Source organism: Ranitomeya variabilis, chromosome 4 (genome assembly GCF_051348905.1).
Source record: "Ranitomeya variabilis isolate aRanVar5 chromosome 4, aRanVar5.hap1, whole genome shotgun sequence".
Classification (NCBI taxonomy): domain Eukaryota; kingdom Metazoa; phylum Chordata; class Amphibia; order Anura; family Dendrobatidae; genus Ranitomeya; species Ranitomeya variabilis.
In genome coordinates, this window is record NC_135235.1 from 630554348 (window position 1) to 630577221 (window position 22874).

General features: G+C 47.6%; 1 protein-coding gene across 2 annotated transcripts in view; it reads right to left on the reverse strand.

Annotated features, from left to right (window-relative positions):
• LOC143767223 (uncharacterized) overlaps positions 1-22874 on the reverse strand; it is a 323645-nt gene that overhangs the window by 35484 nt on the left and 265287 nt on the right. Inside the window, exons 2-5 of one of the 2 annotated variants that reach the window (XM_077255376.1) lie at positions 9408-9554; positions 9114-9287; positions 8908-9031; positions 8729-8826 (exon numbers count right to left, since the gene is read on the reverse strand). In XM_077255376.1, the coding sequence (XP_077111491.1) occupies positions 8729-8826; positions 8908-9031; positions 9114-9287; positions 9408-9509 (498 nt within the window). In that variant the 5' untranslated portion in view covers positions 9510-9554. The remainder of the gene's footprint in view (positions 1-8728; positions 8827-8907; positions 9032-9113; positions 9288-9407; positions 9555-22874) is intronic. The other variant, XM_077255375.1, reaches the window with a different exon arrangement.

The following is a 22874-nucleotide window of genomic DNA, read 5'->3' on the forward strand; positions in this document are numbered from 1 at the left end:
GATGCGGCTGACCGCCGCTCTGCTCTGGCCGCTGATGCTGTGCTCTGCGCCGGTGCCGTGCTCTGCACTAGTGCTGCGCTCTGCGCTGGTGTTGAGGCTTGTGCCGCTGCTTGCGCTGCGGTCTTTCGCCTCCTGATGACTGGAGCCAGGTCCATTTTATATCGCCGCGCTTCTCGTGGCGCGCTTGCGCAATAGCTGCGGCCTCGTTCCCGGCGCCTGCGCAGAAGCGCCCATCCGGTGCCTGCGCAGAAGCGCCTATCCGGCGCCTGCGCAGAAGCGCCCATCCGGCGCCTGCGCAGAAGCGCCCGCAGAAGCGCCCATCCGGCGCCTGCGCAGAAGCGCTCAAAATCGAACGCCGCCGGCGGCTGCGCAGAAGCGCCCACCCGGCGCCTGCGCAGAAGCGCCCATCCGGTGACTGCGCAGAAGCGCTCGCAGAACGCCGGCGCCCACGCCATTCGGCGCCGCAGGAGCTCCCGCACACGCGCGGGCGGCCCAAGATGGCGCTGCCCATGGCGCACATGAAACGCTGCCTCTCCGGAGCTCCCGGTTTGCTTGCAGCCTGCATGCGCGGTCCCTGCACGCCTCCTGGCCATGCAGTGTGCAGACTGACGCTTGAAGGGGGGAGAGCCGCGCTACCTCTCCCGCAACCACAGAGGGACCCCCCTGGATGTTGCCGCTGCTGCATCTTACCTAGGGAGGTGACCGCGAACTCCATGTCACCTCCCCCGCACACCCTAGAGGCCCACTAGCCCCAGCGGTGGCGCTTCGGGTCACCACACCAGCCGAGGCAGAGGGACCCCAGCTGCCTGAGTCGGACTGATTGGCCCCGGAATCCCACGATGATCTTCTTCTGGTGAGTCTGTAGGTCTCCCATCAAGGACAGGAAACCAACTGATGCGGGAGAGTGGTACCGCCTTTTTATCTGTAGGTTTCCTGTCCTTGGTGGGCGGATCCCCTCTCTCCGTGGTGCCGTCATGGGCGACAGAGAAATAAGCCCTATATAATGCTCCATACAGTTCATTATGGCCCCATAAGATGCTCCATATAAAAATATGCCCCATATAATGCTCCATGCAGTTCTTTATGGCCCCATAGATGCCCCATATAATGCTCCATGCAGTTCTTTATGGATCCATAGATGCCCCATGTAATGCTCCATGCAGTTCTTTATGGCTCCATAGATGCTCCATATAATGCTCCATGCAGTTCTTTATAGCCCCATAGATGCTCCATGCAGTTCATTATGGCCCCATAGATGCTCCATATAATGTTCCATGCAGTTATGGCCCCATAGATGCTCCATATAATGCTCCATGCAGTTCTTTATAGCCCCATAGATGCTCCATATAATGCTTCATGCAGTTCTTTATGGCCCCAGGTAATGCTCCATATAATGCTTCATGCAGTTCTTTATGGCCCCATAAATGCTCCATATAATGCTCCATGCAGTTATGTCCCCATAGATGCTAATGCTCCATGCAGTTATGGCCCCATAGATGCTCCATATAATGCTCCATGCTGTTCTTTATGGCCCCATAGATGCCCCATATAATGCTCCATGCAGTTATGGCCCCATAGATGCCCCATATAATGCTTCATGCAGTTATGGCCCCATAGATGCCCCATATAATGCTCCATGCAGTTATTTGTGGCCCCATAGATGCTCCATATAACATTGTGCCACATGTAATGCTGCTGCACTAAAAAAAAGAAAAAAATGACATACTTACCTCTCGTCGCTGCCCGCTGCTCCTCAGCGTCCCATCTCTCTGCCCTGACTGTTCAGGCAGAGGGCGGCGCGCACACTAATACGTCATCCCGCCCTCTGAGCTGAACAGTCACTGCAGAGGACGCGGAAGACGAGGTGGCGGTGGAACGCGGAAAGGTGAATATGACATACTCACCTGCTCCCGTTGCTCCTGACGCGGTCCCTGCATGTCCCACGTCTCCGGATGCGGCAGCTTCTTCCTGTAGTGAGCAGTCATGTGGCACCGCTCATTACAGTAATGAATATGCGGCTCCACCCCTATGGAAGTGGAGTCCATATTCATAACTTTAATGAGCGGTACCAGTGACCGCTGAACAGGGGAAGAAGCTGCCACACCCGAAGACCGTGGGACATGCGGGGACAGCGTCAGGAGTGCCGGGAGCAGGTGAGTATTTGACAGGCATCGCTCCCCCTCACCCACCGACCTCCCCGCCTTCCATGACTCGAGTATAAGCCGAGAGGGGCACTTTCAGCCCATTTTTTGGGGCTGAAAATCTTGGCTTATACTCGAGTATATACAGTATATACGGTACACTGAAATTTCCTATTTTTTAATTAAAAAATAATAATTTTTATTTACTCAAATTATATGTTTTAAAATTATTTTTAAATTTAGCCTTATACACAAGTTATTATACAGGAAAAATGTTTAAACATTTTTTTCCCTGTAGAATTCAATTTTTCATCGGTTTGGAATGTTTTATTGTCACTCCTTAACCCCTTTCCGACATCGGGCGTAATAGGAGACCAATGTCGGATACCCTCCCTTCCCTCCGGCGGTGAGCCCACGTCTTTCCCGGCACATATCAGCTGTTTTGAACAGCTGACATGTGTCCAGAACAGCAGCGGGTGGAATCGCGATCCACCCGAGGCTATTATCCTGTTAAATGCCACTGTCAAACGCTGACAGCGGCATTTAAGAAACGCTTCTGGCAATCGCGCCAGAAATCCGCCCACCGGTGACCCCTGTCACGTGATCACGGGTCACCGGTGGGTTGGCATGACACCAGTGGTCTCCTGGAGACCTCTATAGATGTCAGTGCCGGTTTGCTGTGAGCGCTGCCCAGTAGTTGACGCTCATAGCAAGTGAGCAATTCAGCTACATATAGGAGAACTGATCATCTCCTCTATGTTGTTGAGCCGATCGAGTTATGGCAGCTTCTAGTCTCTCTTCGAGACTATTGAAGCATGCCAAAGGTTAAAAAAAGTTTTTAAAAATATTAAAAAAGCGGGGAAACCCAGGGCAGGAAAAGATTTCTTTTTATCTCCTGCCTTCTCCAGGATGTCGTCCAGGGTGGGGCCAAACAGAAATTCCCCTTCACAAGGAATAGTGCATAATTTAGACTTCGTCTGTAAGTCCCCTGGCCAGCACTTAAGCCAGAGGGCGCGCCTTGCCGCGTTAGAGAAGACCGCTGACCTGGCAGCCAATCTAATAGAATCAGCAGAAGCATCTGCTACAAATGCGGCCGCCCCTCTTAGTACCGGCAAGGTGTTCAGTATGGAGTCACGGGACGCCTTCCCCTTTAGCTGGCCCTCCAGTTGGTCTAACCAAATCATTAATGAACGGGACGTGCATGCGGCTGCGACTGCTGGCTTTAGACCTCCTCCAGATGCTTCCCAGGCACTTTTGAGAAAAGCATCCGCTTTTTTGTCCATAGGGTCTTTTAAGACCCCCATGTCTTCAAAAGGAAGGGCAAATTTTTTAGACGCTTTAGCAATAGCTACGTCTAGCTTGGGGGCTTTTTCCCAGAAGGAGCAAGATTCGTCTTCAAAGGGGTACTTCCTTTTTGGCGTCAATAACGCCTTTCTCAAGGGTTTCTTCCACTCCTTTTTGATTAGTGCGGAAATAGTTTCATTGAGTGGAAAAGCCCTCTTTTTCTTTTGCTCAAGACCTCCGAACATGATGTCCTGAACCGACCTTTTGGGGTGAGAGTCTACTAACCCCATAGTGCTCCTCACTGCTTTAATGAGGCCATCGGTGTCTTCTAAGGGGAAACAGCTGTGACCCCCAGAGGAAGAAGACGATGACGAAGAAGAGGAGGAGGTGGTGGAGGAGTCAGATGAATCTGAGTCCGCACTATCCTTGTCTGTATTAGACACCGGGGACGGAGACCTGTGTTTAGTCTTCCTCCGTTTTTTTCCCCTTTTCAGAGACTTAAAGGTGTCTTCTACCTGATTCTTAATCAGGGTTTTGAGGTCAGCTGCAAACCCGGGAAGCCCCTCGGATACTGTTTGCTGTATACATATACTACAAAGTCTTTTCTCCCAGATATTTGGAAGATCTTCTTTACACAGGGCACAAATCCTATGCTTGGTTTTCCCTAAGCTCTTCTTTCCCTAGAGAAAAAGAGACAAATAATACCCTTACTGTCTCTAACTTTCACGAAGATCACTTACCACCTCCAGGACCCATAAATACCGGTTGAGGATGCTCCATGTCCGTCTTTTCCCCCGACGCCGTACTGGACCCCTTGCTATGTTGGGACCTTTGGCGTTCTTTACCGGTGGTGTCCTGGTGTCCTTTTTGCTGTCGCCGTTTTTGCTGCTGCTGCTGCTGCGGCGATGCTGATGGTGGTGGTGGTGACTCAGGTAAGGGTGATGCCATGTCACTCATTCTGATTGCAGGTATGGCCTCACGTAGGCTGCTGTCAATCGACTGATGATGCGGCTGACCGCCGCTCTGCTCTGGCCGCTGATGCTGTGCTCTGCGCCGGTGCCGTGCTCTGCACTAGTGCTGCGCTCTGCGCTGGTGTTGAGGCTTGTGCCGCTGCTTGCGCTGCGGTCTTTCGCCTCCTGATGACTGGAGCCAGGTCCATTTTATATCGCCGCGCTTCTCGTGGCGCGCTTGCGCAATAGCTGCGGCCTCGTTCCCGGCGCCTGCGCAGAAGCGCCCATCCGGTGCCTGCGCAGAAGCGCCTATCCGGCGCCTGCGCAGAAGCGCCCATCCGGCGCCTGCGCAGAAGCGCCCGCAGAAGCGCCCATCCGGCGCCTGCGCAGAAGCGCTCAGAATCGAACGCCGCCGGCGGCTGCGCAGAAGCGCCCACCCGGCGCCTGCGCAGAAGCGCCCATCCGGTGACTGCGCAGAAGCGCTCGCAGAACGCCGGCGCCCACGCCATTCGGCGCCGCAGGAGCTCCCGCACACGCGCGGGCGGCCCAAGATGGCGCTGCCCATGGCGCACATGAAACGCTGCCTCTCCGGAGCTCCCGGTTTGCTTGCAGCCTGCATGCGCGGTCCCTGCACGCCTCCTGGCCATGCAGTGTGCAGACTGACGCTTGAAGGGGGGAGAGCCGCGCTACCTCTCCCGCAACCACAGAGGGACCCCCCTGGATGTTGCCGCTGCTGCATCTTACCTAGGGAGGTGACCGCGAACTCCATGTCACCTCCCCCGCACACCCTAGAGGCCCACTAGCCCCAGCGGTGGCGCTTCGGGTCACCACACCAGCCGAGGCAGAGGGACCCCAGCTGCCTGAGTCGGACTGATTGGCCCCGGAATCCCACGATGATCTTCTTCTGGTGAGTCTGTAGGTCTCCCATCAAGGACAGGAAACCAACTGATGCGGGAGAGTGGTACCGCCTTTTTATCTGTAGGTTTCCTGTCCTTGGTGGGCGGATCCCCTCTCTCCGTGGTGCCGTCATGGGCGACAGAGAAATAAGCCCTATATAATGCTCCATACAGTTCATTATGGCCCCATAAGATGCTCCATATAAAAATATGCCCCATATAATGCTCCATGCAGTTCTTTATGGCCCCATAGATGCCCCATATAATGCTCCATGCAGTTCTTTATGGATCCATAGATGCCCCATGTAATGCTCCATGCAGTTCTTTATGGCTCCATAGATGCTCCATATAATGCTCCATGCAGTTCTTTATAGCACCATAGATGCTCCATATAATGCTCCATGCAGTTCATTATGGCCCCATAGATGCTCCATATAATGTTCCATGCAGTTATGGCCCCATAGATGCTCCATATAATGCTCCATGCAGTTCTTTATAGCCCCATAGATTCTCCATATAATGCTTCATGCAGTTCTTTATGGCCCCAGGTAATGCTCCATATAATGCTTCATGCAGTTCTTTATGGCCCCATAAATGCTCCATATAATGCTCCATGCAGTTATGTCCCCATAGATGCTAATGCTCCATGCAGTTATGGCCCCATAGATGCTCCATATAATGCTCCATGCTGTTCTTTATGGCCCCATAGATGCCCCATATAATGCTCCATGCAGTTATGGCCCCATAGATGCCCCATATAATGCTTCATGCAGTTATGGCCCCATAGATGCCCCATATAATGCTCCATGCAGTTATTTGTGGCCCCATAGATGCTCCATATAACATTGTGCCACATGTAATGCTGCTGCACTAAAAAAAAGAAAAAAATGACATACTTACCTCTCGTCGCTGCCCGCTGCTCCTCAGCGTCCCATCTCTCTGCCCTGACTGTTCAGGCAGAGGGCGGCGCGCACACTAATACGTCATCCCGCCCTCTGAGCTGAACAGTCACTGCAGAGGACGCGGAAGACGAGGTGGCGGTGGAACGCGGAAAGGTGAATATGACATACTCACCTGCTCCCGTTGCTCCTGACGCGGTCCCTGCATGTCCCACGTCTCCGGATGCGGCAGCTTCTTCCTGTAGTGAGCAGTCATGTGGCACCGCTCATTACAGTAATGAATATGCGGCTCCACCCCTATGGAAGTGGAGTCCATATTCATAACTTTAATGAGCGGTACCAGTGACCGCTGAACAGGGGAAGAAGCTGCCACACCCGAAGACCGTGGGACATGCGGGGACAGCGTCAGGAGTGCCGGGAGCAGGTGAGTATTTGACAGGCATCGCTCCCCCTCACCCACCGACCTCCCCGCCTTCCATGACTCGAGTATAAGCCGAGAGGGGCACTTTCAGCCCATTTTTTGGGGCTGAAAATCTTGGCTTATACTCGAGTATATACAGTATATACGGTACACTGAAATTTCCTATTTTTTAATTAAAAAATAATAATTTTTATTTACTCAAATTATATGTTTTAAAATTATTTTTAAATTTAGCCTTATACACAAGTTATTATACAGGAAAAATGTTTAAACATTTTTTTCCCTGTAGAATTCAATTTTTCATCGGTTTGGAATGTTTTATTGTCACTCCTTAACCCCTTTCCGACATCGGGCGTAATAGGAGACCAATGTCGGATACCCTCCCTTCCCTCCGGCGGTGAGCCCACGTCTTTCCCGGCACATATCAGCTGTTTTGAACAGCTGACATGTGTCCAGAACAGCAGCGGGTGGAATCGCGATCCACCCGAGGCTATTATCCTGTTAAATGCCACTGTCAAACGCTGACAGCGGCATTTAAGAAACGCTTCTGGCAATCGCGCCAGAAATCCGCCCACCGGTGACCCCTGTCACGTGATCACGGGTCACCGGTGGGTTGGCATGACACCAGTGGTCTCCTGGAGACCTCTATAGATGTCAGTGCCGGTTTGCTGTGAGCGCTGCCCAGTAGTTGACGCTCATAGCAAGTGAGCAATTCAGCTACATATAGGAGAACTGATCATCTCCTCTATGTTGTTGAGCCGATCGAGTTATGGCAGCTTCTAGTCTCTCTTCGAGACTATTGAAGCATGCCAAAGGTTAAAAAAAGTTTTTAAAAATATTAAAAAATAAAAAAATATAAAAGTTCAAATCACCCCCTTTCGCCCCATTCAAAATAAAACAAAAAAAAATAATCAAAAATATACATATTGGGTATTGCTATGTTCAAAATTGCCTGATCTATCTATAAAAAAAAAGGATTAACCTGAAGGCTAAACAGCGTAGAGAGAAAAAGAGTTAAAATGCCAGAATTACGTTTTTTTTGTTCGCCACAACAGTGCATTAAAATGCAATAACGGGCGATCAAAAGAACGTATCTGCACCAAAATGGTATCATTAAAAACGTCACCTTGGCACGCAAAAAATAAGCCCTCACCTGACCCCAGATAATGAAAAATGGAGACGCTACGGGTATCGGAATATGGCGCAAAATTTTTTTTTAAACAAAGTTTGGATTTTTTTTTCACCACTTAGATAAAAAAAGAACCTAGACATGTTTGGTATCTATGAACTTGCAATGACCTGGAGAATCATAGTGGCAGGCCAGTTTTAGCATTTAGTGAAACTAGTAAAAAAGCCTAACAAAAAAAGTGTGGGATTGCACATTTTTTGCAATATCACCGCACTTGGAATTTTTTTCCCGTTTTCTAGTACACAACATGGTAAAACCAATGATGTTGTCCAAAAGTACATCTCGTCCCGCAAAAAACAAGCCCTCACATGGCAGTATTGACGGAAAAATAAAAAAGTTATGGCTCTGGGAAGAAGGGGAGCGAAAAACGAAAACCGAAAATACATCCAGTCATGAGGGTGTTAAAGTGGAGTAGAAGCGTGACACCATTGTTCTCAGCAGGGATCTGAGAGTTAAAGATGCTTCCAGGGGTCTTCCCCATGCTGTTTTCTTTCCATTCAGTACTTTTGCCACCCATTTGAACATTTTCACTGCCCCACAGACCTCTTTGTAGGGTCTGCAGGAAAAAAAGCTCATCTTTTCCATTGACTCCTATTATACATGCTATTCGAAATGAACATGCAAGTATTAGGAATTGCTCAGTTTGAGGAACGAGCACCCAAGCATTTTAAATCTTGCTTATCTCTAATCTTGCATGTAGAAACTACCTAATCTAGCAATGATAAACTTGTGCGAAGTTGTTCAGATTGCTTAATCTTCACATTCTGAAAACTGATCATTTCATTTCATACTGCACATCGGGGTCATGTGTCTAATAATTTCAGTTGGGACAGAAAAGTTTTTCTAATAAATTGACTGGTCAGTGTATAATACTGGTGGATAAAACAAGAGTTTGACATCCTTCTACACATCATAGAGGAGATTTCATGACACCTTCTCTCCATCTACCTGATGATCCTGAGGAACATTGGGATCTTCTTGCTTACAGTCCTGTGGAAGAAGAGGATGGGGACATCTCTCTGGTGTTGTCCTCTCACTGGATAGAACTGGAGGAAACACATACAGGGACTGAATGAATTCTTCACATACAGATAATTATAGGCCGTGTGTATTTAGTCCTGTATTACCTGGTGATGTGAGGGGCTGGGGATCCTCCATCATGACGTCCTTGTACAGATCTTTGTGTCCTTCTACATACTCCCACTCCTCCATGGAGAAATAGACGGTGACATCCTCACACCTTATAGGAACCTGACACATACAATGATACCATCATCCCCCGATCCCTCCATAGCATTACTGTATAATGTCCCAGCATTCCCAGCAGTGTCACCTCTCCAGTCAGCAGCTCAATCATCTTGTAGGTGAGTTCTAGGATCTTCTGGTCATTGATGTCCTCATGTATCAGAGGTAGAGGCTCTGTGATTGGACTCAGGGGTCTTCCCCGTCCCTCAAACACAGGAGCCTGACAGCGTTCCCCAGAGGTCTTCTTCACTACTGTGTAATCCTGGTTATGAAGAGACACATTAATAAATCTCACTATAGACCTTTTCACCTCTCCAGTTCTGTCCATCTCTTATTCCCATAGATAAGAATAATGTAATGTGTTGTCATTAGAATCTCTCACCTCTCCAGTAAGCCAGAAGAGGATCTCTAGGGTGAGGTGTAATAACCTCTCCCCCTTCTTATCCCTGTCTGTATCCATCCTTGAAGGGTCAATCAGGAACATTTTCTTATATAGAAAATCTCTAAGAGCATCCAATATTGAAGGGACCTGAATGGGGATAAGTTGAGCAGATATAAAATCATGGATTGAAAACAACAGACTGTAATTTGAATTGGGACTTGTCGCCCTTTCAGTAAGTAGTGTCAGGTACTATCAGCTAGTGATGTGTCCTGTGTTCAATCTGTAGCCTGAAGGCTAAGTAAAGGCCTGACGACAACAGTGACTATAATCAGATTTTCTGTTCTTCTGGGGGCAGGACTTTGTACATGACTGTTTGTAGTGATCACGTGAAGCAGATAACATACTGCGAAGTTTTCTTACATGGGATCTTCATGAGATGACAATCAGGTGTGAGTTAGGCCATGTTCACACGCTGCGGTTTTTACCGCGGAACCGCCGCGATTTTGATGCTGCGGGTCCGCAGCAGTTTCCATAGCGTTTACATTAACATGTAAACCCTATGGAAACCGCAAACCGCAGTGCACATGCTGCGGGAAAAACCGCGCAGAAACGCAGCGGTTTACAACCCGCAGCATGTCACTTCTTTGTGCAGAATCGCTGCGATTCTGCACCCATAGGAATGCATTGAACCGCTTACTTCCCGCATGGGCTGTGCCCACGTTGCGGGAAGTAAGCGGATAATGTGCGGGTGGTACCCGGGGTGGAGGAGAGGAGACTCTCCTCCAGGCCCCGGGAACCATAAAATAGTGTAAAAAAAAGAATTAAAATAAAAAATGAAGCTATACTCACCTCTCAGCGCTGCCCGCGGCCGTCCGGTCTCAGTTGCTGTGCCGAACAGGACCTGTGGTGACGTCGCGGTCACATGACCGTGATGACGCCGCGGTCACATGACCGTGACGTCACGAAGGTCCTTGTCGGCACAGCCGCTTGCAGCGCCGGGGAGATCGCGACGTCAGAGGGTGAGTATAGCCAATTTTTATTATTTTTTACATTACTATTGATGCTGCATATTGCTGCATATGCAGCATCAATAGTACAGCAGTAATCCCGCAGCGGAAACCGCGGAACAAACCGCGATAAATCTGCAGGGATAACCACAGCGGTTTTGCCCTGCAGATTTTCAATTCCGCTGCGGGATTAACCCGCAGAGGAACCCGCAGCGTGTGAACATGGCCTTAGGGTACTGTCACACAGTGGCACTTTGGTCGCTACGACGGCACGATCCATGACGTTCCAGCGATATACTTACGATCTCGCTGTGTCTGACACGCTACTGCGATCAGGGACCCTGCTGAGAATCGTACGTCGTAGCAGATCGTTTGAAACTTTCTTTCGTCGTCAAGTGTCCCGCTGGGGTGGCATGATCGCATCGTGTAACAAAGGTGTGCACGATATTGTCATTGTCATGATGATATTGTCATCGCAAATACGTCATGAAATTATCGCTCCAGCGCCGTGCATTGCGAAGTGTGACCGCAGTCTATGACGCTGGAGCGATAATTGAGCGACGCTGGAGCGTCACGGATCGTGCCGTCGTAGCGACCAAAGTGCCACTGTGAGACGGTACCCTTAGGGACCTGTTTTATTTAAAGAACAAGGATCTATCTGTCTTATCTTCACAATACATGTTTGTGGAAGTATGATATAGATACACATATCCAAGGTCTACCTCACAATTCTCTTAGCTTGCACACAATTGCAAGAAAGCCTTTCAATTTTATATGCAGTTTTTACTCTCTTTCCCATGCATTTTGGGATGGGTGCAATATTTTGACCCCTGTGCTTTTTTACAATGTGACATGAGATATTGATGAGGATGTTGCTTGCCTGGTCTTCACCAATGGTACCCATTTTTCACTATGTTTGTATCTATGTGAGAGAGTAATTAATAAACCTTTCAATATTACCATTTCATGATTGTATTTCTCATCTCACATGGTACTTTGGGGCATAGTGCTGCAATTTCTTTGTAGAATTCTATGTTTGGGGAAGAGTATACGGACACAAATATTGGAGATTTCTCAGAAAAAGAGTTGTTCAGGCTCATCAGGTTGTAGAAGGTTACTAAACCATCTATAACCAGTTTGCATTTCACCAATAAAATGTCAGAAAGGCTATGTATAAAAAAGGACATTCAAGAACATTTTTGATCTACACTGGAGTAGTCAATCAACAAAGATCACCCAAAAAGCAAGGCTTATTAACAATTAATTGGTGAAGTCATAAAGAAACCCAAGGTAAACTCTAAGCAAATAAAGGCCTCTCTCACATTAGCGAAAGGTAATGTTCTTGAGACCACCATGAGGAGGATACTGAATAACAATGGTGGGCATGGTAGGATAGCAAGGAGCAATCTAATGCTCTCCATAAGAATATTGCTGCTCATCTGCAGTTTTCTAAAGATCATCTGGACTAGCCAGAAGGCTATTCGAACAATGTTATATAGACAGATGTGAAAAAAATAGAACTTTTTGGTTTAAATCAGAAATGTTAATGTTTAGACAAAGTAGTATCATTATTTGGGCCTGTTTTATTGCATGTGAGCCAGGATCTATGTCTGGGATTTTGGTAGATTTGTGCCACCTATGCACTCGCATGAGTCACAGGCTGCCAGACTAATGCGAAGGATGACCGATAGGTGCAACTTCCTCTTTGCACCGCTCACTGCTACCACATTGTAGTAATACCTGTTCGACTACGTTCCTTTCTCTGTGCTTCCACCTCTGTCTTATCAGTTAGTAGTTTTACTGTGAGGATGTTGTTGGGGTACCAGTAAAATATATAAGCACCAGTGAGGTGCAGACTTTGTATGGCTCTTCCTCACACACTTTCCTCCCCTCAATGTTCCTGTGTCCACTTGAACTGACCTTACATACTATCTCCCTCATTGGGATATAACAGAAATTTTTTCAGAGACAATTTGCTGCATGTTGCTTATGACCTGGAGCCAAGAGGCTGAAGAATAGGACAACAATGCTTTCAAAGAGTTCAGGAATGCAAGTGATTGAGAATACAGATTTAAGAGTCACAGCATGACCCCTCCAGCCAGGAATTTCATACATGAGAGCTTAAGAAGCAATATAGGTATTGCTATATCAGTTACTATAAATTCATTTTTCTTTTGATGAGGGGGTTGGACATGATGACCCTTGAGGTCCCTTCCAACTCTAACCACTCTGATTCTATGTAATTCCCTGCTTTGCAACACACACTATGCTATGGTTGAGGGACCTTTGCCTCTATCCAGTATGAGCCTGCTGGTTAATGAATACAATGACAGAATTACAGCAAGTGAAGATGGGGGTGGGTCAGAACTCACTATCGCTTGTGGTGTTCATAGAGAGAGAAGTTTCCATTACAAAACAACAGTAAACACCGACACTCAAATAGCAAAGTAATGGATTCTTTACACAGGCTGATCCCGACCCTTAAAGGGGTGATTTCATGTTTACAAGTTATCACCCATGTGAGGGATAGGGGATAACTTCCTGATCGCTGGGGGTACAAACAGTATCACCACTGAATAACTGTTGCCACTCAGCAAGTCCTGTACCATCTCTGCTCTGTGTTACGGTGGCCTTCATTTCACTCACACCCTTCCTACCGGCAATAGATATGGTGGAGGAGTGGGTCTTTCCAACAACTGAACCTTCAACCCAATCCCACTTTTACCATCCCTCATTCTCTCTTCCTTTGAAGTTCATGCTGTCCATATATACTCTCCCTCAAAGCTCCAAGTGGCCGTCATATACCGAGCCTCAGGCCCAGCCAATGCCTTTATTGACCACTTCTCCACTTTCTCTCTGCTGACATTCCCACCATCATCATGGGTGACTTCAACATCCCCACTGACACTCGTCAGCCTGCAGCCTCCAAGCTCCAGTCCCTTGTTTCATCATTTGATGATGGTCTTCGACAGACACCCACACAGATGGACATGCATTAGACCTCATCTTCACCCACCTCTGCTCCTTACCTAATCTCACAGCTTCACCTCTCCCACTATCTGACAACCATCTACTCAGCTTCGCATCTCTGTCCTCCTTTCCTGCCCGACGTGTTTAGAAACTAGCACACCCCCATAGAAACATCACGCACCAACACATTCACATGCTCTTCATCTCTGTTCTACCTCTGTCCTCCATATCTTCACTCCACGACACACACAATCCTACCATTTTGTGCAATGCCATGGCAGAGAGTGGAGAATCAATAGACAATCTTGGCACAATAACCTAACCAAAAAGCTTCAGCAAAGTGTCTAGGGTTGCAGAGCGGCATTGGAAGGAAAACTCAAGAAGACTTCACCGCATTTAAAACAGCAACTTTCACATTCAAGTCAACCCTCACCTCTGCTAAATAAGTCTATTTCACAACCCTTGTATATTCTTTATAATTCAACCCCAAACAGTAATTCAAAACTTTTAACTCCTTTCTCCGCAATCCACTGCCCCCTCCGATCACCCTCATCTCTGCAGAAGACTTTGCCGCACATTTAAAAAATAAGGTAGACCAAACAAGGCAAGTTTACTGCCCATCCACCACAGACCCTACGTATAACAGACCACTTCCCCTCCCTCAAAATCTTCCTCCCCACGATCACTGTAGGAGAGCTCACTCATCTGCTCTCCAAATCACACTTCAGCACTTGTGCAGTTGACCTCATACCATCCCACCTTCTCCCCAACCTCACCACCAGCCTTATCCCAGCCCTAACCTATCTTTTCAACCTATTGCTAATCTCTCGGACCTTCCTTCTGCTTTTATAGGGATCCTGTCACCCCCAAAATCGAAGGTGAGCTAAGCCCACCAACCTCAGGGGCTTATCTACAGCATTCTGTAATGCTGTAGATAAGACCCCGATGTATCCTAAAATATGAGAAAAAGAGGTTAGATTATACTCACCCAGTGGTGGTCCTGGTCCGGTCCGATGGGTGTCACAGTCCGGTCCGGCACCTCCTATCAGATGACATCCTCTTCTTGTCTTCACTTGTCCTCTATTTCCTGGCACCTGCGCACTGCAGTACTTTGCTCTGTCCTCAACAGGGCAGACAAAGTACGCCTGCGGCAGAGCCGCAGCATAAAGACAAGAAGAGGACGTCATCGTAAGAAGATGGGAGTACCGGGACTGCCCCTGGGTGAGTATAATCTAACCTCTTTTTCTCATCTTTTAGGATACATTGGGGGCTTATCTACAGCATTCCAGAATTCTGTAGATAAGCCAGATGCTAGTGGGCTTAAGGTACCTGTTGTGAACTCTATTTTTGGGCTCCCTCTAGTGGTCACAAGCGGTACTGTGTAGTGTTGTCTTTCTGCAGGTTGGCAGCATCAGCTGGTTCGTTATCCTTGGTTGGTTTCCTATTTAGCTCACCTGGATACTCAGTTCCTTGCCTGCTCTCAATGTATTCAGTGCTCTTCAGATTCCTTGTGACTACCTTGCTCCCAGTCTCTCCAAGACAAGCTAAGTTTTTGTTTGTTTATTTTTTGATTATCAGCATTCATCATGTTTCTTGTCCAGCTTGCTAAAATGTGATTTCCTCGCTTGCTGGTTGCTCTAGGGGACTGAGTTTCTCCCCCCACACCGTTAGTTGGTGCGGGGGTTCTTGAAATCTCAGTGTGGATATTTTGTAAGGGTTTTTCAATGACCGCACAGACCCCTTTTCTGTTTTCTGCTATCTAGTATTAGTGGGCCTCATTTGCTGAATCTGCTTTCACCCCTGTGTATGTGCCTTCCTCTTACCTCACCGTTATTATTTGTTGGGGGCTTCTATATCTTTGGGGATTATTTCTCTGGAGGCAAGTGAGGTTTTCCTTTCTCTCTGGGGGTAGTTAGTTCCTCGGGCTGGCTCGAGACGTCTAGGATTTTGGTCACGTTCACCGGCTACCTCTGGTGTGTTGGATGGGTTCAGATTTGCGGTCAGTCCAGTTTGCCACCTCCCTAGAGCTTGTCCTATTTTTTGTTACTTAGCTGGAGTATTTTGTGATCCTCAACCACTAAGGATCATAACAGTAGAGCAGGCCAAAAAGTGTTTAATGCATCGCAGAAGTGGGATAAATTAAATCTAAATTTTAAGAATAATTGTAAGTTATTTCTATCTCTGAGACCTCGTTCCTCTGGTGATTCCGCTCAGCAAGTTAAAATTGTTATCTCCTTGTTGCGTGGCGACCCTCAAGATTGGGCTCTCTCTCTGGCGCCAGGAGATCCTGCATTGCTTAATGTAGATGCATTTTTTCGGGCTCTTGGACTGCTTTATGAGGAGCCTAATCTTGAGAATCAGGCAGAAAAAGCGTTGCTGGCTATCTCTCAAGGTCAGGATGAAGCAGAGGTGTATTGTCAAAAATTTCGGAAATGGTCGGTGCTTACTCAATGGAATGAGTGTGCCCTGGCTGCAAATTTCAGAGAAGGTCTTTCTGAGGCCGTTAAGAATGTTATGGTGGGGTTTCCCACCCCTACAAGTCTGAGTGATTCTATGGCTTTAGCCATTCAGGTTGATCGGCGTTTGCGGGAGCGCAAATCTGCTCATCCTTTGGTGGTATTTTCTGAACAGAGACCTGAGTCTATGCAATGTGACCGAACTCTGACCAGAATTGAGCGACAAAGTCATAGACGTCAAAATGGGTTGTGCTTTTACTGTGGTGATTCTACTCCTGTTATCTCAGCATGCTCTAAACGCTTAAAAAAAATCACTAAACCTGTCACCATTGGTACTATGCAGCCTAAATTTATTTTGTCTGTTACTTTGATTTGTTCTTTGTCGTCCTACCCGGTTATGGCTTTTGTGGATTCGGGTGCTGCCCTGAATCTGATGGATTTGTCGTTTGCCAGGCGCTGTGGTTTTGTCCTGGAGCCTTTGGAATTTCCTATTCCTCTGAGGGGAATTGATGCTACGCCATTGGCTGAGAATAAGCCTCAGTATTGGACGCAAATGACCATGTGCATGACTCCCGTACATCAGGAGGTGATTCGCTTTCTTGTTCTGCATAATTTGCATGATGTTGTCGTTTTGGGTCTGCCATGGCTGCAGGCTCATAATCCAGTTTTAGATTGGAAAGCTATGTCTGTGTCAAGTTGGGGTTGTCAGGGAATTCATGGCGATGCTCCGTTGGTGTCTATTGCTTCTTCCACTCCTTCTGAGGTCCCTGAGTTTTTGTCTGACTACCAGGATGTATTTGATGAGCCCAGGTCCAGTGCCCTGCCCCCTCATAGGGATTGTGACTGTGCTATAAATTTAATTCCTGGTAGTAAATTCCCTAAGGGACGACTTTTTAATCTGTCTATACCAGAGCATGCCGCGATGCGGAGTTATATAAAGGAGTCTTTGGAGAAGGGACATATTCGCCCATCCTCTTCCCCTCTTGGTGCAGGATATTTTTTTGTGGCCAAGAAGGACGGTTCTTTGAGACCTTGTATAGATTATCGTCCTCTGAATAAAATCACAGTCAAATTTCAGTATCCTTTACCACTATTGTCTGATTTGTTTGCTCGGATTAAGGGTGCCAGTTGGTTCACCAAGATAGATCTCCGTGGTACATATAACCTTGTGCGCATTAAGCAGGGAGATGAATGGAAAACAGCATTTAATACGCCTGAAGGCCATTTTGAGTACTTGGTGATGCCTTTTGGACTCTCTAATGCTCCTTCTGTGTTTCAGTCCTTCATGCATGACATCTTCCGAGAATATCTGGATAAATTTATGATTGTTTATCTGGATGACATTTTGGTCTTTTCTGATGATTGGGAGTCCCATGTGAAGCAGGTCAGGATGGTGTTTCAGGTCCTGCGTGCTAATGCTTTATTTGTGAAGGGCTCAAAATGCCTCTTCGGAGTACAGAAGGTCTCCTTTTTGGGTTTTATTTTTTCTCCTTCTACTGTGGAGATGGACCCAGTCAAGGTCCAGGCTATTCATGACTGGACTCAGCCCACGTCTGTTAAGAGTCTTCAGAAGTTCTTGGGTTTTGCTAATTTTTACCGTCGTTTCATCGCTAATTTTTCTAGCGTGGTTAAACCTTTGACGGATTTGACCAAGAAGGGTTCTGATGTGACTAATTGGTCTCCTGCGGCCGTGGAGGCCTTTCGGGAGCTGAAGCACCGGTTTTCTTCAGCTCCAGTCTTATGTCAGCCAGATGTCTCTCTCCCCTTCCAGGTCGAGGTTGATGCTTCTGAGATTGGAGCAGGGGCTGTTTTGTCGCAGAGAAGCTCTGATGGCTCTGTGATGAAGCCATGTGCTTTCTTTTCAAGAAAGTTTTCGCCTGCCGAGCGGAATTATGATGTTGGTAATCGGGAGTTGTTGGCTATGAAGTGGGCATTTGAGGAGTGGCGACATTGGCTCGAAGGAGCTAAACATCGTGTGGTGGTCTTGACTGATCACAAAAATCTGATTTACCTTGAATCTGCCAAGCGCCTGAATCCTAGACAGGCTCGTTGGTCGTTGTTTTTCTCCCGTTTCAACTTCGTGGTCTCATACCTGCCTGGTTCGAAGAACGTGAAAGCTGATGCACTTTCTAGGAGTTTTGTGTCTGACTCTCCGGGAGTTTCTGAGCCGGCTGGTATTCTCAGAGAGGGAGTGATTTTGTCTGCCATTTCCCCAGATTTGCGACGAGTGCTGCAGAAATTTCAGGCGGATAGACCTGACCGTTGTCCACCAGAGAGACTGTTTGTCCCGGATAGATGGACCAGTAGAGTTATTTCCGAGGTTTATTCTTCGGTGTTGGCGGGTCATCCTGGGATTTTTGGTACCAGAGATTTGGTGGCTAGGTCCTTCTGGTGGCCTTCCTTGTCGCGGGATGTGCGTTCCTTTGTGCAGTCTTGTGGGATTTGTGCTCGGGCTAAGCCTTGCTGTTCTCGTGCCAGTGGTTTGCTTTTGCCTTTGCCTATTCCGAAAAGGCCTTGGACGCACATTTCCATGGATTTTATTTAGGATCTTCCAGTATCTCAGAAAATGTCGGTCATCTGGGTGGTGTGTGATCGTTTTTCCAAGATGGTCCATTTGGTGCCCTTGCCTAAGTTGCCTTCTTCCTCCGATTTGGTTCCTCTATTTTTTCAGAATGTGGTTCGCTTGCACAGCATTCCTGAAAATATTGTGTCTGATAGAGGATCCCAGTTTGTGTCCAGGTTTTGGTGGACTTTTTGTGCTAAGATGGGCATTGATTTGTCTTTTTCGTCGGCCTTCCATCCTCAGACTAATGGCCAAACCGAGCGAACTAATCAGACGTTGGAAACTTATTTGAGATGTTTTGTTTCTGCTGATCAGGATGATTGGGTGACTTTTTTGCATTGGCCAAGTTTGCCCTTAATAATCGGGCTAGTTCTGCTACTTTGGTTTCGCCTTTTTTCTGCAATTCTGGTTTCCATCCTCGTTTTTCCTCAGGTCAGGTTGAGCCTTCTGACTGTCCTGGGGTGGATTCTGTGGTGGATATGTTGCAGCAGATTTGGAACCATGTGGTGGACAATTTGAGGTTGTCACAGGAGAAGGCTCAGCGCTTTGCCAACCGCCGCCGCGGTGTGGGTCCCCGACTTCGTGTTGGGGATTTGGTGTGGCTGTCTTCTCGGTATGTTCCTATGAAGGTCTCCTCTCCTAAATTCAAGCCTCGCTTCATCGGTCCTTATAAGATCTTGGAAATCCTTAACCCGGTGTCTTTTCGTTTGGATCTCCCAGCATCGTTTGCCATTCATAATGTGTTCCATAGGTCTTTGTTGCGGAGGTATGTGGTACCTGTGGTTCCTTCTGTAGAGCCTCCTGCTCCGGTGCTGGTCGAGGGCGAATTGGAGTACGTGGTGGAGAAGATTTTGGATTCTCGTATCTCTAGACGGAGGCTTCAGTATTTGGTTAAGTGGAGGGGCTATGGTCAGGAGGATAATTCCTGGGTTGTCGCTCTGATGTTCATGCGGCCGATTTGGTTCGTGCCTTCCACGCGGCTCATCCTGATCGCCCTGGGGGTCTTGCATTCATCATGTTTCTTGTCCAGCTTGCTAAAATGTGATTTCCTCGCTTGCTGGTTGCTCTAGGGGACTGAGTTTCTCCCCCCACACCGTTAGTTGGTGCGGGGGTTCTTGAAATCTCAGTGTGGATATTTTGTAAGGGTTTTTTACTGACCGCACAGACCCCTTTTCTGTTTTCTGCTATCTAGTATTAGTGGGCCTCATTTGCTGAATCTGCTTTCACCCCTGTGTATGTGCCTTCCTCTTACCTCACCGTTATTATTTGTTGGGGGCTTCTATATCTTTGGAGATTATTTCTCTGGAGGCAAGTGAGGTTTTTCTTTGTCTCTGGGGGTAGTTAGTTCCTCGGGATGGCTCGAGACGTCTAGGATTTTGGTCACGTTCACCGGCTACCTCTGGTGTGTTGGATGGGTTCAGATTTGCGGTCAGTCCAGTTTGCCACCTCCCTAGAGCTTGTCCTATTTTTTGTTACTTAGCTGGAGTATTTTGTGATCCTCAACCACTAAGGATCATAACAGGTACCGTCACATTAAGCGACGCTGTAGCGATATCGACAACGATGCCGATCGCTGCAGCGTCGCTGTGTGGTCGCTGGAGAGCTGTCACACAGACAGCTCTCCAGCGACCAACGATGCCGAAGTCCCCGGGTAACCAGGATAAACATTGGGTTACTAAGCGCAGGGCCGCGCTTAGTAACCCGATGTTTACCCTGTTTACCAGTGTAAATGTAAAAAAAACCAAACACTACATACTTACATTGCCGTGTCTGTCGTGTCCCTCGCCTTCAGCTTCCCTGCACTGTGTAAGCGCCGGCCCTAAAGCACAGCGGTGACATCACCGCTGTGCTTTACTTTAAGGCCGGCACTGACACATTCAGTGCAGGAAGCTCCGAGCAGCAGCGCGGACGCCGGGGGACGTGACAGACATCAGAGGGTGAGTATGTAGTGTTTTTTTTTTTTACTTTTACAATGGTAACCAGGGTAAATATCAGGTTACTAAGCGTGGCCCTGCGCTTAGCAACCCGATATTTACCCTGGTTACCATTGTAAAACATTGCTGGCATCGTTGCTTTTGCTGTCAAACACGACGATACACGCCGATCTGACGACCAAATAAAGTTCTGGACTTTCAGCAACGACCAGCGATATCACAGCGGGATCCAGATCGCTGCTGCGTGTCAAACACAACGATATCGCTATCCAGGACGCTGCAACGTCACGGATCTTTCTCGTTGCAAAGTTGTTTAGTGTGAAGGTACCTTTAGCTCACCTTTGATTTTGGGGGTGACAGTTTCCCTTTAAAACATGACACTATCACACCTATGCGTAAGAAACCATCCCTTGACCCGACCTCTACATCCAGCTATTGCCCCACATCACTGCTTCCGTTTGCCTCCAAACTCATCAAGCAGCATGTCCATACTGAACTTTCCTTCGATCTCTCATTTAATTCATGCTTTGATAACCTACAATCCAGCTTCGGTCCCCACCAATCCACAGAAACTGCCCTGACCAAAATTACCAACGACTTATTGTCAAAACTAACAGCCAAATCTCTATACTACTCATTCTAGACCTGTCCTCTGTCTTCGACACAGTCGACCACTCTCTCCTACTACAAATCCTCTATTTTGTTGATGCCCTGCCCTCTCCTGGATCCCTTCCTACCTCTCCAACCGCATATTTAGTGTCTCCCACACTACTTCCTCATCCCGTGCTTTCTCTGTTGGTGTCCCTCAAGGCTTTGCTCTGGGACCCTTACTCTTCTCAATCTATACCTTTTGCCTGGAAAAACTCATTAATGTTAGAATCTGTTTTGTTTTTGACCATCAACCATCTTGTTATGGTTTTCTGGCTGCTGGTCTTTTTCCCCTGGTGCTGGGTTGTCTTAGGTCAGGTTATTGTATCACACTTTATTACCAAGCACCTGCCTCCCACTCCTTGCTGGACAACAGTGTTAATCCGCTAGAGTTCTGGCTAGGTGCTTTGATAGCTTTCTGTGTTTGATATTGTGCAGTTCTGGGATCTCTGGTTCTGCTATCCTTAGTTTGTTTTCAGTTGGTTTCTGCATCCATCTCTGTGTTTTCCATTAGGAGGTGACCTGTTTTTTATACCCAGTCCTTAGCTCTTTTAGGGACCTCCTTCCCCCTATCTATAGGTCTTCGCTGAGAGTAACCTAGGATCGTCGGTGGATCTATTCGCAAGGAATGGGTTGCCCACTCCATCGTAGGGTATCAGGCTAGTTTCAGTGCAGGGTCAGTTTTCCCCCTTCTATCCTAGGTCTGTGTTGCAGTTCCATAACAATTAAGTCCCATGGCTTCCATTACCATCTACACGCTGATGATACTCAGATCTACCTTTCTGGCCAAGATGTCAGCTCTCTGCTGTCCAAAATCCCTGAGTGTGTATCATCCATATCCTCCTACTATTCATCATGCTTCAGATAAAACTTAATGTGGACAAAAACTGAACTCATTATCTTTCCTCCATTTCAACTAATTCAAATGCTTGATCTGTCACAAGAAGTGATATCACGCTTTCCCCTGTACTGCAAGTCCGCTTCCTCGGAGTAACCCTCGACTCCACCCTGTCTGTCATGGTTCTCAATGGCAAGAGACCGTAGTAAAGCATACAAAAGGACTAGCTCTTGGAAGATGGGAACTCGAGCTGACTGTGAGCTAAACCTACCGCCCAACTAACAGTGGCCGGGTAGCGTGCCTACGTTTTATCCCTAGACGCCCAGCGCCAGCCGGAGGACTGCCTGACCCTAGCAGAGGAAAATACAGACCTGGCTTACCTCTAGAGAAATTTTCCCCAAAAGGCAGACAGTAGCCCCCACATATATTGTCGGTGATTTTAGAGGAAATTGACATACGAAGTATGAAGATAGGTTTAGCAAATTGAGGTCCGCTTACTAGATAGTAGGAAGACAGAAAAGGGAACTTCACAGTCAGCTGAAAACCCTTTTCAAAACACCATCCTGAAATTACTTTAAGACTCTAATATCAACTCATGACACTAGAGTGGCAATTTCAGCTCACAAGAGCTTCCAGCCTCAGAAATATTCAAACACAGAGAACTGGAACAAAAATGCAAAACAAACTTAGGACTACAAGTCCAACTTAGCTGATAGTAGTCTAGGAGCAGGAACATGCAACAGAAAGGCTTCTGGTAACATTGTTGGCCGGCATAGAAATGACTGAGGAGCAAGGTTAAATAGAAAACTCCCACATCCTGATGGAAACAGGTGAACAGAGGAGATGAAGCACACAAGTTCAGTACCACCAGTGACCACCGGGGGAGCCCAGAAACCCAATTCACAACAGTACCCCCCCTCAAGGAGGGGGCACCGAACCCTCACCAGAACCACCAGGGCGATCAGGATGAGCCCTATGAAAGGCACTGACCAAATCGGAGGCATGAACATCAGAGGCTGTCACCCAAGAATTATCCTCCTGACCGTAGCCC